Source organism: Eucalyptus grandis, chromosome 5, assembly GCF_016545825.1.
Source record: "Eucalyptus grandis isolate ANBG69807.140 chromosome 5, ASM1654582v1, whole genome shotgun sequence".
Lineage (NCBI taxonomy): Eukaryota > Viridiplantae > Streptophyta > Magnoliopsida > Myrtales > Myrtaceae > Eucalyptus > Eucalyptus grandis.
In genome coordinates this window covers 21,310,643-21,328,296 of record NC_052616.1, presented here as the reverse complement: position 1 = coordinate 21,328,296, position 17,654 = coordinate 21,310,643, and the positions used below count along the sequence as shown (strand labels likewise).

Sequence of the window (17,654 nt, the reverse complement as noted above, 5' to 3'; positions counted from 1 at the left end):
GATGGCGGCGTCTAGCGGGCAACGTCGGTGACCGGTCAGGATGCTGGCGGAGCGGCGGTGAGCGCAGAGGTCTTCACGAATGGAAGTTGCAGAGGGGGGCGAGCGGCAAGGGAGATCTGGCTCGAGTCCGGTCTCGGCAGAGCTTCGGTGGGCTAGAGCGGCAGATCGGGCTTCGAGCGAGTGTGGGGACAGAAGCCGAGGGGGTCCGGCGATGTGGCTGAGCGATGCTGGCGTGGCTGATGAGCGATGGCAGCCGAGGCGCTTCCGGTGGTGGCTGGCACATACGCGGGATCGGCGTGGACAGAGGAAGAAGACGTTGCTTTGCTATTTTTTTTCCTTTTTTTCTATGTCTCTCTCTCACCTAGCACACTCTTACCCTCTCTGCCCCTTTACCTTTCTGCATAAGCTTTTTGCTTTTTTTCTTCTTTCCTTTCAAGGATCCCCCACAATCTCTTTCACTTTTGGCTTTTTTTTTTTTTCACTGCAGAAGCAAAACTTCCCTTGAACTACCTTTATGAATTTTTTTTTTGTGTCTCCCAAGAAGCTCTCCCACGATTGATCCGTACGTATCCTTTTATAGGCGACGCAAAACAGGATCTTTTTTGTTAATATTTTCATCTCCCGAATATTGCTTATAACCTCTTGATCACAAAAATCCTTATCTCAAAAATATTCTCTCCCGATTTCATCATCTATTGATAAAAAATAAGATTACAATGCGATTTTTTTAATTTTCAAAAACCATGATATCGCATCAAATCTTAATTTGTCGCAAGATAATCAATTAAAAATAACGACGGGCTTGGGTTAATTTTATCATTTCATGGGCCTAGCCCGGCCTACCGAACTAGAGCTCAAAAACATAAAATTTGAGCTCATCCACCACCGATCCTAAAAATAAAATAAAAAAAAATGCAAAACATGTAAATTAAAAATAAATGCACCTAAAAAATTATATGCTATGCGATTGACTTATAATTTTTTTAGGGGTTAAAAATTAATCCCCAATTTTTATGCAATAAATGACTAAATGGGTTGTCCAAAATTTAGGTGTCAACAATCAAAATACAGAGCAGATGGCTTTGTAGAAAGGTACAAAGCTCGGTTAGTAGCCAAAGGGTTCATACAGCGAGAAGGTTTCGACTATCATGAAACTTTTTCCCCCGTAGCAAAGGATGTCACAGTTCGTACTTTGGTTTCGACTATCATGAAACTTTTTTTCCCATAGCAAAGGATGTCATAGTTCATACTTTTTTTTATCTATTGTTGCTTTTCGTGACTGGCTACTACATCAAATGAATGTCCATAATGCCTTCTTACATGGTGATCTGGACGAAGAAATATACATGGAGCTTCCACCAAGATTATGGAGACAGGGGGAGTCTATGGTATGTCGTCTCCGCAAATCTCTTTATGGACTAAAGCAAGCCTCTCGATAATGGTATGCCAAGTTTACCAATGCACTTATGGCCACTGGATTCCAACAGTCCAAATATGACTATGCTTTGTTCACCTGGACAAAAGGTATGTGATCTATTTATTTGATGATCTATGTTGATGACATACTCATTATGAGAAATGATGATTCTGCTGTAACAAAACTTAAGGGTATCTGCATTCCACTTTTCATATCAAAGACCTAGGGCCACCTAAGTATTTTCTTGGAATTGAGATAGCTTATTCAGATTAGGGAATCTCACTAAGCCAGCGGAAATTCGTAATGGAGATCATATCAAAAGTAGGACTGTCAGGTTGTAGACCATTAGTTATCCCTATCAAGCAGAATGCCAAACTGACTTCTATCGACTATGATACCGGCATATCCTCTTCTTCTGATGATCCATTATTAAAGGATCCCTTAGGATATCAAAGACTCGTAGGGAAACTAATATATCTCACCATGACTAGGCCAGACATCTGCTATGCAATATAGACCCTTAGCCAATTTATGTATAGTCCGAAACAATCTCACATGAATGCAGTCTTGAAGGTTATGAGATACTTGAAGACATGTCCAAGCTTAAGGATACTCCTTTCTCGAAAATGTAACATGGAGATGATAGCTTATTGCGATGCAGACTATGCCACATGTCCTATGAGCAGGAGATCTATCACTGGCTTCTATATCAAATTTGAGGAATCATTACTTTCATGGAAGACAAAGAAGAAGTCTACTATATCCTTATCTTCAGTTGAAGCCGAATATTGATCTATGGCCAAGATTGTTTGTGAGATTGTTTGGTTGAGGGGTTTACTTCTGGATCTCAGGGCACAAGTTAAAGGACCAACTTTACTCTTTTGTGACAATGATTCAGCACTCAAACTTGCAGCGAATCTTGTTATACATGAGAGAACAAAGCATATAGAAGTCGATTGTCACTTTACTCGAGAAAAGATTTAAGGAGTTGTTGAGACAAGAGGAATCAGAACCTTGGAGTAGCCCGCGAATATATTCACTAAACCTCTTTGTCAAAGACAACACACATATCTTCTGAACAAGCTAGGCATCTTGGACATATATAAACCACCAGCTTGAGGGGGAGTGTTGGAAGATATGTTTGTATCGATAGGGAATCCAGTTATTTTAGGATTATAAAGATAGGAAAAGATAGAAGAATATACAATTTCCTTTTATTGATTCTTCCTTTGTAATTAAATACATTACATTGTACATAATTTACAATCAATAGAGTGGAAAACAATTTTCCTCTATGTCTTCTGTTTTTCCACGAATCCATAAAAGTTTCTTCTTCTTTATTCCTTTTTGTGACGGGGAGAAAAAAAAAAAGAAAAGGAAAAAGTAGAACAGGCACTGTTCATCTTCTTCGGCAGCATCTTTCTCTCCGACCATCGCTGCTCATCCGCGAGCCCCCGCACCGAACGCCGCGGCTCGTTTCCTAAGCGACGCCACACGCAGCACTCGCGACTCTAGTCACTCCTCCTCGCTGCTCTCCCTACGACGTTGTTGCTACCGCTGGATTTGTCTCGCCTGCAACCGACATCAGCCTCCACCTTCGATCGACGCAGCAGTAGCCCCTTGCTCCGTTGCGCCTTATTATATGCTTCGCCTGTGAAGCCGCTGCTGTTGCCGATCCGCTCCACCAACCTAATGAAGCTACCACTATCCTAATCTACGACGACCCCCTGCATCGTGTCTCTACCACCGCCGACCTGTGACCGTCACCTGGTAGCTGTCCAGGCCTCGCCTTAGCTTGCTGTCGCCACCTCTGCCCGAGTGCCAACGATGCCAGCAGCCGAGCTCCTCGCTACCACCAGTAGCTCGCTTCTACTCCGGCATCCAGCAGCTCTCGCCAGTTACTCATAATCTGCCCGCGATGCTGTTGTCGAGCCCCCATGCTGCCAATGCTATTGGTCCGCCTTCATCGAAGCTCGACACCCACCACCGCCCCTCACCGAACGCCGCCGACCAACCCCTTGGCGACCCGACCGACAACACACCCCAACAACGGCCGCCAAGCCGTGCGTGGAAGGAAAAAAAAAGAAAGAAAAAAAGAAAATCTAATTAGGTAGCCTTTTTTTTTTCTTTTATTTGCTTTATTCTATTGTTTATGTTATTTACTTTTTTTAATAGAATTATTCCTAATGAATGATTGAGGTTTCGATATGAGATTGCCTCTCAAATTAGGGATTGTCAGTTTGATTTTCGTGCCCGAAATCCAACTTACTATCGCTTGCAAAATCATCAATACAATCTCACACCTGAGATTCGATTCGTAATTTATTTAAAAATTGATCAACCCGATCTCATGCGCGAGATGTGGTTCACCAATTTGTAGATATCGATCCTATCTTATCGATTTGCCGACGTGTTGGTTGAATCAATTTTATTTTTGTAAAAGGAAAAATCCAAAAGAATATTCGAGTTAAGATTTGGTTGGTTAGAATATTTCATGTTATCATGCATATTTAGAAGATGGATTTTATTTCGAATTTTTAACTAAAAAATCCAAAAAAATGCATTCATTTAGGATGTTAGTTTTTTTTAGATCTAAACTACATGTTTAATTATGTCTCAATTTGTAATTTCGAATTATAAAAAATAAAAATAAAAAATCATCATGCATATGTCATATAGAATTAGGGCATTCTTTACATGTCGTTGCATGTTAGGATTGCATGTTTATTAATAATTTCTCCTAGATAGATTGCATTTTTTTAGGAGAATAGAAAAATCATGTGCACGTCATATAGAATTAGGTTCTTGAAAATGCACATCATTTAGTGATTGTTTTTAGGTCGATTTAATTAGAAATTGCTCGTCATTAGAGTTAATTCATTAGATTAATTTAGATTGCACATTTGATTATTGCATTTTTTTACTCATGTCATATAATTTAGATTATACTGCCATGTCATATCATCTCATGTTAGATTAGAAGCATTGCATTGTATATGGATTATATTCTCATTAAATTGGTGAAAACAAAAATTGAGTGATTGCGTGTTAATTAGAAATCATATCTAGAATTGTTGATGTGAATTCTGATCTAACACTACAAATGCTTTCGTTGCTATGAGTTAAGTTCTACATTTTTTTTATTTGCTTTCTTGAGTGTTAAATTGATGGTTTGAGCACCCACATGATCGCCTCGCATGTTAGGGAATTGAATTAAAATCAATTCAAGTTGCCAACAAAATATTTTTTCGAAATAAAAAGATAAATGTATCAAAAGGGTGTTAGAGAAATCTAACGTAATCAAGTCCCCGTACCCAAAATCTCTAGTTCGTAGAAGTGAAATAATTCTCCCATTATTTTACTTAAGTGTCTAATGGATCCACCGTAAATTAATTAGTGGCAACTCCCTTTTGCATGCTAGATATTTGAACATAAGTCGCGAATTGGTATGGGTTTGAGAGAGCTCGAGCTAAGTCTAGGCTTAGCAATCCATTAGCCTAATTTTAGGTGGTGCGCTTGAAAATTTAGTCGCGACATCCTTTGAATGAGCCAAGTTGCTGAAAGACAACTTATACACTACTAAATTCTTATAAAAACATGGAAAATGTGAGAGGAGACGGAGCCCTAAAATTTAGGTTTGCTAATTAGTAATTTCAAAATTTATTTTAAATATTAAAAATTAATAAATTATTATAATGTAATCGATCTAGTCTGGGTGGGAGATCCGCCCATGGAACCAAGAATTGAACCGGTACCCACTGGTTCTCATAAATTGGAATCGAGAACTGGACCGTTCTCTCAAGAACCACCGATTCCGGATGGTTCCAGTCTGGTTCCGGGCGATTCGGGCGAGTTCTGATTTTTTTTGCACACCCCTACTTATAGTGTCTGCAAATTGAGCCCATATATACATATATAGATGAAACATTCTTTATTTGAATTGTATAAGTTTTCAAGCAACGATTTTTATTGATTAAATTAATTCTTTTACTTCACTCAATATATCACACCAACTATGAGGGTTAGAAATCAGTCGTTATAAAGTCCGACTCTCATGTATATTAATTTTCCTTCTCATGACTTTTTTAGCTACAGCGAAGGGGTTATTACTTCAGAGTTTAGACTATGGATGAATGCTTAAAAGAAATACCCACATTGAAATTTTCTGAATATTTAGGGTTTCTTTGTGACTATAGTAGCTCTGCAATAATGACTCACGTACGGAAGTCATAAAAGTCATAAAGTAAGGTGCTCTTTTGATAGCGTGTGGACCTAGCTCTCTGAATAAACTTTTTCCTCGTGCTTCGTTTTGAGCTCCACCGACAATAGAGAAAGGGACTTTCATGGGTGTCGTTCATACCAGAACTTGAGGACTACAAAATTAACTTTCACTGAAAATGAACTAGCAAAGTCCCTATAGTATACGTTTCTTCATTCAACTTGTCAGCGAAGGAAAGCAGTGTGGACGGCCGAGGAAGCGAAGTCACAGGCCTGGAGAACGAAAATGTCCCTGTCCATACTGAAAATGAACCACCAAAGTCTCCATAGTATACGTTTCTTCATTTAACTTCCCAGCGAAGGAAAGCAGTGTGGATGGCCAAGGAAGCGAAGTGACAGGCCTGGAGACTTTTTTTCTTTGAACAAAAATGTCCCTGTCCATGGTGGTCATGATGGAGCGCGACACGCATGTGATCGTGGCAAAAATCTGTGCTTCAAGTGAGCTGGGATCAATTAAGAGGAAGTCACCGAGTTCAAGGTCCCTCATGGAACAACACTTTGGGGACACTTCGAGAAAAATGGGGCCAAGTCACGGATTTTTTGAAATTTTTTTGCTTTTGACATTATTTGTATCACAAAAAATATCATGTTTTGAAAAATTCGATAAGGAAAATATTTTCCTACTCATTTTCAATAATTATTTTATTATTTTATTTTTTAAAACCAATTTCTTATTTTTTTCTATCGTTTTTTTTCTTTTTCTTCTTCTTCCTTGGCTTTGGCGGTCGTTAGCTAAGACGACGGCTGGCAAGGCTCGAGCTCTGGGAATTCCAATGAGGCTCGAGCTCACCCAAGGTTGGCGAGTGGGGCTCGAGCCTCACTTGAGGTTGCCAAAGGTCAGCAAGGCTCGCGACCTCTGGCGAGGCCCGAGCCTTGCCCAGCTTGCTATCCTTGAACGAGCTCAGCTTCACCAGATCAAATGAGGCAAAGCCTCAATGGCCTATGGCAAGGCTGAAACTATTATATGGCCGGTCGCTTGCTAAGGATAAAGAAAAAGAAAAGAAATTTGAAAATCTATCTTAAAAATAAATAAATAAATAAAACATAAAAATAAAAGAAAAATGTGTTTAGTGAAAGAAAGTTTAACTAAAAGAAGTTATGGAAAATATTTTTTACTTTTGAAAAGTGAAAAATATTTTTTTCATTTGAAGGTGTTTTTTTCCAAAATCGGAAAATGTTTTTCTCGATTAGTTTATTTTCAATGAAACGAACGTAAAAAATTTGGAAAACGTTTTTTAGAAGTTATTTTTCATAAAACGAAGAAAGTCTAAATATTTTATCTTTAAAAAAAAAAAAAAAGCCGTTGGCCAAAGCCCATATGGCACCAGTCCAAGGCAGTTCTTTTTTAGTGCGTGTGGTCCTACTGGCTGGATCTGTATTTAGATGTCCCAAGTGCGAACGTGTCCCAAGAAGAGACCATTACTAGTTTCGATCAGATGGAGCAGTTTTTAGCAGAACCAGCAGTCAAAGAGGGCGACATCCAAGCACTGAGAGCCTTCATCATAGGCAAAGCGGACAGACTACGCGAGTTGGCTGTCAGCTATGACGGTCACACGCTGCTACACACCGCTTGTTTTATCGGCCATTTGAATTTAGTTGAAGCGCTCCTGGGGTCGATCCCAGAATTCGCGCGAAAAAAAAGCGTGGATGATTTATATCCGCTGCACATCGCCGCAGCTCAAGGTCATGTTGAGATCGCAAAGGAGCTCGTCGAAGGGCGTAAAGACCTGTGCTTGTTGAAAGGACCGGACGATAGAATCCCTCTGCATTATGCCATCGATAATGGTAAGGTTAAAGTCATGGGGGAACTGCTCTCCGTTTCACCTGAATCCGTCCAAGAGACAAGGGCCCGAAAGGAGACAGGGCTTCACCTCATAGTGAATAACAAACCAGTTTGATGCCGTCAAAGGGTTGGTGGATCATTTGAAGCAGCACAACAAGGAGGAGGTGATCAATTGGAAGGACAACGAAGGCAATACCACCTTGCATTGTGCTGTTGCCGCCAAAAATTTCGAGGCAAGTCATGCCCTTCCCTTTTTTTGTTGCACTTTTCCTAGCACTTTCAGTAAGAGTGTCAATTTGATATCGCTACAATATGCAAAATCCTTCTAACCAAAGGAATTATTGAATCGAATTTGTTTTGATCATTACTGAAATAAAGAATATCCGTCCATGCCAAAAATTTAATGGTATTATCTTGATGTCTGAAAATCAATGAGAACGAAAAAACGAATTGTAAATTGCAGGTGATTAAATTCATGCTTGAGGAGCATGCCCTGCGGCGTGTGGTCGTGGACGTGAATGCCCATGACAACTGTGGTAGGACGCCTCCAGATTTCTTGGGAAGGGAAGCAGTAGATAGAGATATCAGAGGAATCCTCAATGCAGTTGGAGCCAAACACGGAGCAGTAAGACATTCATCACTAGTCTTGGAGGGAGAGTCAAGGGCTGATATATGCAACGCCCTGCTGGTCGTCGCCGGGCTCATTGCGAGCGCAACCTATCAATCCATGCTTCAGCCTCCACACTTTAAAACAGAAGTTGACAAAACTCATACAGAAGGCTTCCGCGCATCCTACGCATCTTATATGACTGGTTTTTTCGGCAGGGACTTAGCGTACACTGTCTTCATAACCGGCAACACATTTGGACTCTTGGTGTCACTGTAGATGATCATTTGCCTCACTAGAGATCTCAGCGTCAGGCTGCCGATGCTTCTCTCCATGACCTTAATGGTTCAAACTTACTATTGCCAAACATATTACCTGCCGTACGGGACGCTGGAAAAGGAGTTTGGTCTGATAAATGCGGAATTGTTAAGTGTGCTGCCGCTAATGATTCCAATTCTCCTTCTACTGTTCCAGAGGCCGTTGGCGCTAGCTTTAGAATTTTACTTGGAAAAGGTTTCTCTGTTTGACCACCTAAGGGATATGTACCATATATGAACGTAATTCGTACTTCTAAATGATGGTATTTCTCTGTCCTTGAGGTTGAGCTAATAAATGCAAGCCTCTAGCAGCATCAGATGGAGTTTGTTCGACAAGCTCAGATGTCCTTAATTATCCGCAGTTTGATGTGGGTTTGACGTCGGTTTGATGTCCTTAATTATCTGTAGTTGATTGTGATGTCCACAAGTGTTTCACTGTATCATTTTCCTAATAAAATGCGTCCTGAGTTTATAGCACGTTCGTAACTTTACGAATAGCAGTCGAGATTCTGAGATGAGATAGCACAAAAATTCTTCAAAAACACATTTGGTTTTGCTTCTTCAGATGAATTGGCCATCAAGAGAACATCTTTGTGGCATTGAGAATTTGTCTGTGAGAGCGGGTGGATAAAATAATTTTTTTAGCTATGAGCGCTCACTAAACTAATGGGACAAGTTGTGAGCATGGAGTCCAAAGAAAAGCGCAGGATATGCAAGGTTGGTCGAATTGAATCGAATGATGCTGATAGAAATTCAAATGAAATCGAAAGGTCATTACTGCATATCACAGGCAGTTTTAGTCCAATAACGAAAGAGTAACCTCTTAAGAGGGATGAGATCTAATTCTAGAATACTCCATTTATTTTTTTTGGTCTCATATATCATTTAATAATAATAATAGGATCCCGGCTACAATGGTGTGAAAATGGTGATTCAGAGAGAATCCGATGAAAATGATTTAGTAGAAAAAAAATATAAAAAGTGGTTCTGAGAGAGAAAATCCCCTATGAAAATGATTCACAATTGGTCCGTATATTGCAATCGATGGGAATTTCCTAATGCTATTGGATCATGGAGAATCTAGAAGAGCTTTATCATAGTTATCGGGAAGGGTTGATAGGTGAAATTCCTCTCACAATATGAAATTTATCCGCTCTAAGAGATCTGGATCTAATAGGTCAAGGATTTGCAGTGTTTCATGCTTTCTTGCCTCCTAATACTTTACTTTTGCTAATGGGTTTACAAAATGAATGATGTTTTCTGGGAGAACCAAAAGGAAGTTGATATTGCGGCACAAGCATCTTGATTTTTCTTCTACCTTAGAGAAAATCTTTTGAATTGTACCTATATGGACATGTAAATTCACATGTAATTCTTTTCATTTTTTTTTTGTCAGTGCCTTGATTATATTTGAATTTTCTTGCAATAGATAAAAACAACTTACTTTTCATAAGGGTTAATACCCGGGATAAGTACATTAATGGTGCCATAAGTTGTGTACGGCACTCACTTTGGTGCCAAAAGTTTCCGCTGGATCACTTAAGTGCCAAATCGGAGAAAAAATGATCACTTTGGTGCCACCGGCGAGAAATTCCGGCCAAAATGATTACGTGGCTTTATATTTTAAAAAAAAAATTCGATAAACCCTTTAAACGACGTCATTTTCTGTCATACTTAAGAAAACGATGTTGTTTTGCTGTCCTATGTGGATGGCTTAGGAAAAAACGACGCCGTATTGCTCATTTGTAATTGAAATTAGGGTTTTTTTTTGTTCATCCTCGCCGACCAAGCTTGCTCGGCCACCGTCGCTCAGCCACTGTGCTCGGCCACCGTCGCTCGCCCCGTACTCGGCCACCGTCGCTTGGCCACCGTGCTCGGCCACCATCGCTCGGCCAAGAAGTGATGGGAAAATAGGAGGCGAGGGCAGAGGAGGAGGAGGAGGAAGAAGGGGATTGAAGGTGCAAGAGAGAGAGAGAGAAGACGAGGAGTGTGAGGGAAACAAGGAGGGCGTAGATGGAGATGGTAGATTGGGCTCTATTCAAAGAGTGGCTGGTGCTGGTGTTGTTCTTCGAGGAAGAAGACGCCGCCGCCATGGCTTCTCTCTCTCTGTTGGCATTGTTCTTCGGGGAAGAAGACGACATTGCCATGGCTTCTCTCTCTCTGCTGGTGTTGTTCTTCGGAGAAGAAGATGATGCTGCCATGGCTTCTCTCTTTGCACTGGTGTTGTTCTTCGGGAAGAAGACAACGCTGCCACCATGGTGTCTCTCTCTCTCTCTCTCTCTCTCTCTCTCTCTCTCTCTCTCTCTCTCTCTCTCTCTCAATTTGGGGATTAGGGTTTCGACTTGGGGTGCCAAACAACGTCGTTTGGTGGTTTACTTGCTCACTGGACTCTCCGGCGAGCCATATCGGTATAAGAAATTAATAAATAAAAAAGGCCACGTCGGATTTCCGGCCAATTTCGTCGCGTTGGCACTAAAGTGAGCGTTTTCAAATTTTTTTGGCACTTAAGTGATTCGACGGAAACTTTGGCACCAAAGTGAGCGCCGTACACAACTTATGGCACCATTAGTGTACTTATCCCGTTAATACTCCTGAAAACTCTAAATTAGTACAATTATGACAAATTTACTTTAAACTATTTTTCACTACGAAAAGCTCTAAATTAATATACTTGTGATAAATTTATCCCAAGTGATCACAAAAAATCTCAAATTGATACATTTTTGACAAATTTACCCAAAAATTAATTTGTCGACTATCACGAACCCCAAACTAATACATTTGTGATAAATACCATATGTTAAATTATAATAACACAAAAAACAACAAAGATGGTATAACTATGACAAAAATATAGTAAAATCCTAAATTAATACATTAGTCAACTGTCGCATGTAATCCAACTCAGTAATTTGACAATAAAATTTAATGGAAACTAATAGAGAATAAATTTGTTATAAGTGTACTAGTTCCGGGTAAATTTGTCAAAGGTGTACCAATTTTGGGTTTTTGGTGGTCAAAATATTAATTTGAATTAAATTTGTCACATATGTACTAGTTTTTTTCACTACAAAAAGCTCTAAATTAATATACTTGTGATAAATTTATCCCAAGTGATCACAAAAAATCTCAAATTGATACATTTGTGACAAATTTACCCAAAATTAATTTGTCTGACTGTCACGAACCCCAAACTAATACATTTGTGATAAATACCATATGTTAAATTATAATAACACAAAAAACAACAAAGATGGTATAACTATGACAAAAATATAGTAAAATCCTAAATTAATACATTAGTCAAGCGTCGCATGTAATCCAACTCGGTAATTTGACAATAAAATTTAATGGAAACTAATAGAGAATAAATTTGTTATAAGTGTACTAGTTCGGGTAAATTTGTCAAAGGTGTACCAATTTTGGGTTTTGGTGGTCAAAATATTAATTTGGATTAAATTTGTCACATATGTACTAGTTTGTGATTTTTTAGAGTATTAATCACTTTTCATAATTTAGAAGTTGTAGCAAACAAAAATGTGGGTAATTACATGATGAAAATGAAAGCCGATACCACCGGCTGTGGTGGCTCCTCTGGATAAGAGCTCTATTGATCATTGCCCAAATGTGAGGAGTTCGAAACCCAGTAGAGGCACTTTTGTGTCTTAAGTGTGATGTCGAGGTGGTGGGTCCTCCGTTAGTGTCACCCAAGGTTTATCCGTCGGTTCTTAGGCCGTACGGAGTCCCTGACTATCAAAAAAAAAAAATGAAAGCCAATGGATTATTTTGACGAAATGTGTAGAGGAAAAAGAGATATTAAATTAAACCAAGTAACTATAATTGCTCTCAAGAAAATGAGCGTGTATATATATATATTGGTTTTTCGTCGGCAAGGCAACAAAGACCAAGTGTCTTCTCTATGAGGATCATTTCTCCAGATCTTCCAGCCTCCTGCGACCCCACTAAAGGATACGAGCACTCAAAACCTTTGTCCTTCTCCAATTTCCACTTTTCAAATTTAGACCTCAAAAAGCAAAGAAAGATAGAACATGAAATTTTTCGAATTATACCTATAGCGATGTGTTAATTCACATATAATTATTTTCCTTTTTGTTTTTTTTGTTGGCGACTGATTATATTCAAATTTTCTCACGACAGATAAAAACAACTTACTTTTCATAATTTAAAAGTTGCAGCAAACAAAAATGTGGTGATAACATGCAGATGGATTATTGTGATGAAATGTTAAGAGGAAAAAGAAATACCAGGTAATTATTACTGCTCTAAAGAAAATGAGGGAATTTTTTCTTTTTCTTTTTGGTTTGTGTTGGCAAGGCAACAGAAACCAATGTGTCTTCTCTATTACGATCATTTTTCCAGATCTTCCCGTCTCCTACGACCTCACAAGAAAAAGAGCGCTCAAAACCTTTGGCCTTCTCCAATTTCCACTTTACAACTTTAGAGCTTGAAAAGGAAGATAGAACATGAAATCTTTCGAATTTTATCTATATGGACATATAAATTCACATGTAATTCTTTTCTTTCTTTTTTTTGTTGGCAATTGATAATATTTGAATTTTCTTGCCACCATTTTCATTATTTAGAAGTTGCAGCAAACAAAAATGTGGGTAATTACCTGATAAAAATGAAAGCGGATGGATTATTTTGATGAAATGCGAAGAGGAAAAAGAATATTAAATTAAACAAGGTAATCATTACTGCTCTAAAGAAAATAAGCGAAAATTATCCTTTTTTTTTTTTTGGTTGGCAGGGCAAGAAAGACCAATGCGTCTTTGCTTCTCTATTAGGATCAGTTTTTTCAGATCTTCCAGCCTCTTAGGACCCCACTAAAGGAAAAAGAGCACTCAAAACTTTTGGCCTTCTCCAATTTCCACTCTCTGATTTTACACCTCGAAAAAACAAAGAAAGGCAGTCTATGAAAATGAGTTAGCTAATCCATTATTTCTTTATAGACACGTTAGGCGATTCACTTTATAATAACATTTAAGTAGGACCGAAATGTGTTAGGTAATCAGTGATTTTCTCAATAAATACATCAGTTCGGTCACATTATAATAAAGTTGAAAAAGACTTCCATCATAGTGAAAATTTGAGAAAACAAATCCCATAATATGCACTAACTTTTAATGTATTGTTATTTTAAATCGAGTATTGTTATTTTATTTTTTGTGGTCGGCAGGGCAAGAAAGACCAATGCGTCTTGTCTTCTCTATTAGGATCATTTTCTTAGATCTTCCGGCCTCTTAGGACCCCACTAAAGGAAAAAAAGCACTCAAAACTTTTGCCCTTCTCCAATTTCCACTCTCTTATTTTACACCTCGAAAAAACAAAGAAAGGCAGTCTATGAAAATGAGTTAGCTAATCCATTATTTCTTTATAGACACGTTAGGCGATTCACTTTATAATAACATTTAAGTAGGACCAACATGTGTTAGGTAATCAGTGATTTTCTCAATAAATACATCAGTTCGGTCACATTATAATAAAGTTGGAAAAGACTTCCATCACAGTGAAAAGTTGAGAAAACAAATCCCATAATATGCACTAACTTTTAATGTATTGTTATTTTAAATCGAGTATTGTTATTTTATTTTTTTTGGTCGGCAGGGCAAGAAAGACCAATGCGTCTTGTCTTCTCTACTAGGATCTTCTTTTCAGATCTTCGGGCCTCTTAGGACGCCACTAAAGGGGAAAAAAAAAAAACACTAAAAATTTTTGGCCTTCTCCAATTTCCACTCTCTAATTTTACACCTCGAAAAAACAAAGAAAGATAGTATATGAAAATGCGTTAGGTAATCCATCATTTCTTTATAGACGCATTAGGCAATTCATATTATAATAACATTTAAGTGGGATTGACACGTGTTAGGTGATCAGTAACTTTCTCAATAAATACATCGGTTCAGTCACATTATAATAAAGTTGGAAAAGACTTCCATCACAGTGAAAAGTTGAGAAAACAAATCCCATGATATGCACTAACTTTTGATGTATTGTTATTTTAAATCGAGTATAATTTAAATTATAGCTTACTGCATAAAGTGAATGAATTACACTGTACAACTAAACTTAGATTAATATCATAAAAAATTCTAGATTAATACACTTATGATAAATTCATTCAAAATTAGTTTTTTCAATAAAAATTATAGTTAAGATAAATTTACCTTCTTTTACGACCAAAAACTATAAAATTGTATACTTTATTGACACTCGAACTTTGTCGACTATTCAAGTACTCATTTTTTGTAAAAAATAAAAATAAAAATACAAAAAAGGATGGATAAGATAAAAACAAAAAAGAAAAGAATGGATAGCAAAATTTTAATAAAAAATAAAATTAATTTAATTAAAAAATTAATTGAGATTTTTAAAAAGGGGCATGTAGAAATAAAATCGAGTGGGCTGGTGTCGTCCAGCCCGCTTTGGCATTTTCGGCCTTCTAAGCCCATCCGCCACCACCTAGTCTATCTCTTTCTTTTTGGGCCCATCTTTTGTTTTTTTTTTAGCCCACCTCTTTACTTCTTTCTCAGCCCATATCTTTTATGTTTGCTCGACCCATAATTGAATTAAGCAAAAAGGCCCAGGCCCCGTTCTCTCTTCATCCTTCGCGGACTCTCGCGCCTGTGAGCAAGGAAAAGAACGGCGACGGTCACCAAAGAAGGAACCGTGAGCGAAGGATGAAAAATGAGCCTGTGACGGCAGAGGATCCGAGAGCAAGCCTCTAGAACCGGTGAGCTTGCGCCTGGGAGAACGCGAAATAATGGACAAGATTCTCCAGAGGGGGCGAGGGCAGAATGCTCGAGGCTCGCTGATAAAAATGGGGGTGTTCGGCTATTTTGAGGAGAGGAGCCAGAGCTGGAGAGAGAGCCAGAGAGAAAGGGGGGAGCCCGAGAGCTTGAGAGAGTGAGAGGACGAGCCAGAGGGAGAGAGTGAGCTCGAAGGAGCGTATCGCCGTCGCCGGTCGTCCGCCTGAGAGCCGCCGTCCGCCGCAGCCCTTCCCATTGAACCAGGTAGGTCTCCCCGAGCATACTTGCTCTGTTTTCGTGGGGGTGCCGGGTCCGAGCTCGCGGCCAACCAGTTCGCGCGAGCTTCGGTCTCGTCAATCCTCCTTGGTTGTTACTGCGTGTTCTAGCTTGTTTTTGCAAGAGTTTAGATTCACGGTTGAGTATCTAACGAGTCGAAAATCTCCTGGTTCAGTAGTGCATGCCAACCGTTTGTCAAAATGCCTGAACGAAATCTGGTTCTGTGGGTTCGTTGTGGCCGAAACTGGTTCTTCTTCGTCCATGCCTGTTCTGAATGCAACTAACTTGTCTTTGAGCCACTATTGAATGTTTCTTGTACACGTCACCCAAATTCATACCTCGAGTGAGTCCATATTCCCCTTTTCGTAGCTGCCCCACATATGCTCGACAAAATGCTTGAATGAAGTGCCGAAATCCATGTTATCCGATTGAAATTAAAATTTTATTCTAATGCTTGATTTTTCATTTATTGTTGAAGCACGTAAGCTTTATTCATGTTCGTTACGTGTTTGCTTGGTTTCACAGGCCTACCTTTTGATGTTCGTTAATGGCCATTCAAAACCATTTGAGACTAAATTTGCCACTTTAGGACTTTATTTAAAATTGATTTTATCATTTCAAACCCTTCTTTTGTAATAATGCTTTGATCAAATTATGATCTTGAGCCTCACACCTGATCTCTTTTCTAGTTTAACTTCAAATGACAGGATACCAAAAAAGAAAAAAAAAAAAAAAACATATTCTGCGGTATAGAACCCAGTTGGTTGCTTAATATGAGAATCCATAGCCTGTGGCTGCCAATGAATTTGTGCTGGTAATCCTTCCACAGTGGTTTTTGCTGAGAACGCTGGATTGCATTGTGTCCGGGCATGTCGTTGCAATAAACGTGGGGGACATAAGAGTATATGCTCGATCATCACACAATGATGTCTATCGTCATGGTCTGCTCACCTTGTAGATGGTGCTTAAAAGTAGAATTTAAAAGTTCAAAACAAGTCTATGCTATTACATAATGATTCACTTCATACAAAGAATTAGATTTCTCGATTTCCGGTTTTTAAGAGGATAGGTGGTTCGGTCGGTTAAATAATCGGCCCCCAACTGCGGTAAGTCGGAGTTAAATTTGCAGATGCCAAGGGCATAATGATAGTTTTGTTTATCAGTAGTAAATGGACAAATACATGGACAAACAGAAGTGGAGTGATCTTCACCTGGAAACTACTTTTTCACACAGCAGCGTCGATGCATAATTGTGCATGGTGTGCAGGTGATGTTTTAGCTCCTTTTTGACAATAAATTCTCCTCATTATTTCAAGTTCCGAGCTAAATCATGATAGCAAGCCGAGGAAGTCCCACAAATGCTTGGGATGGCACGGGCACCTCGCTTGAGGCCCGAGCAAGCATCGCCGCTGATAGAATAGATGGTATATTCTAGCATGACTCTTGCTGGTGTTGGCTTGAAACTACCTTCCTGTTGTTTTAATAATGATGAAGGAATCGGTTATGGTTCAATTACCGACAGGTGAAAGGATGTCCTCAATTCCTCCGACAAACTAGAGAAATGCGTAGACGGCTGTGAAGTGGGCCATTACTTCATTGTGCAATGTGAAGCTCTTCTTATTGGTCCTCGGCAAGTGATCTTTGTAGATGGGGGTACTTTTATGGTTGCAGAAGAGATCTCCCTCTCAAAAAGTTTCTAAAGGTCGAAGAATGATACTATGTCTAGATTAAGAGAGGAGTGCACTTGCAAATTAGATGTAACGAGGCCTTATCTTGGTGATCGTAATGCATTCGATTGCAATGCAATCCAGAACCTTTGGCTAAACTCCGTGTGCGCTCCCGAGTTATCATTATCAAATATAGGAAGCTTTGACTTAATAGAAGAAATTGTGTTCGGTATCAGTTGGAGAAGATTTGAACCACAACTTGCTCTTCAAGGAAGTGCAGACACTAGGCCTGAAAAAGTAGTTGAAGCGAGATATATGCAATAAGAATATTCAATAATGGAACAAATTTCATGCTGCTGTTCTGTAGAAAACTTACAATTTGTGCCATCCAAAGTGTTAGAAAGTCTAATCTAGAATTTGTGCCTTCATGATGTTATTGAATTGAAAATTTCTCAAGGTAAAGAAGCTTTTTCTCGCAAGTCGCAAGAACCTCTTACTAATAGCTGAAGACACATATCAAATGATATAGTAATAACCTA

General features: G+C 38.9%; 1 protein-coding gene across 1 annotated transcript; it reads left to right on the top strand.

The window, feature by feature from the left end:
* Positions 1-7,131: 7,131 nt before the first annotated feature.
* Positions 7,132-8,364, top strand: LOC120293722 (ankyrin repeat-containing protein BDA1-like). The gene is made up of 2 exons (XM_039313448.1): positions 7,132-7,587; positions 7,942-8,364. Exons 1-2 carry the CDS (start codon positions 7,132-7,134, stop codon positions 8,362-8,364), a joined length of 879 nt encoding a protein of 292 aa, XP_039169382.1.
* The last annotated feature ends 9,290 nt before the right edge of the window (positions 8,365-17,654 follow it).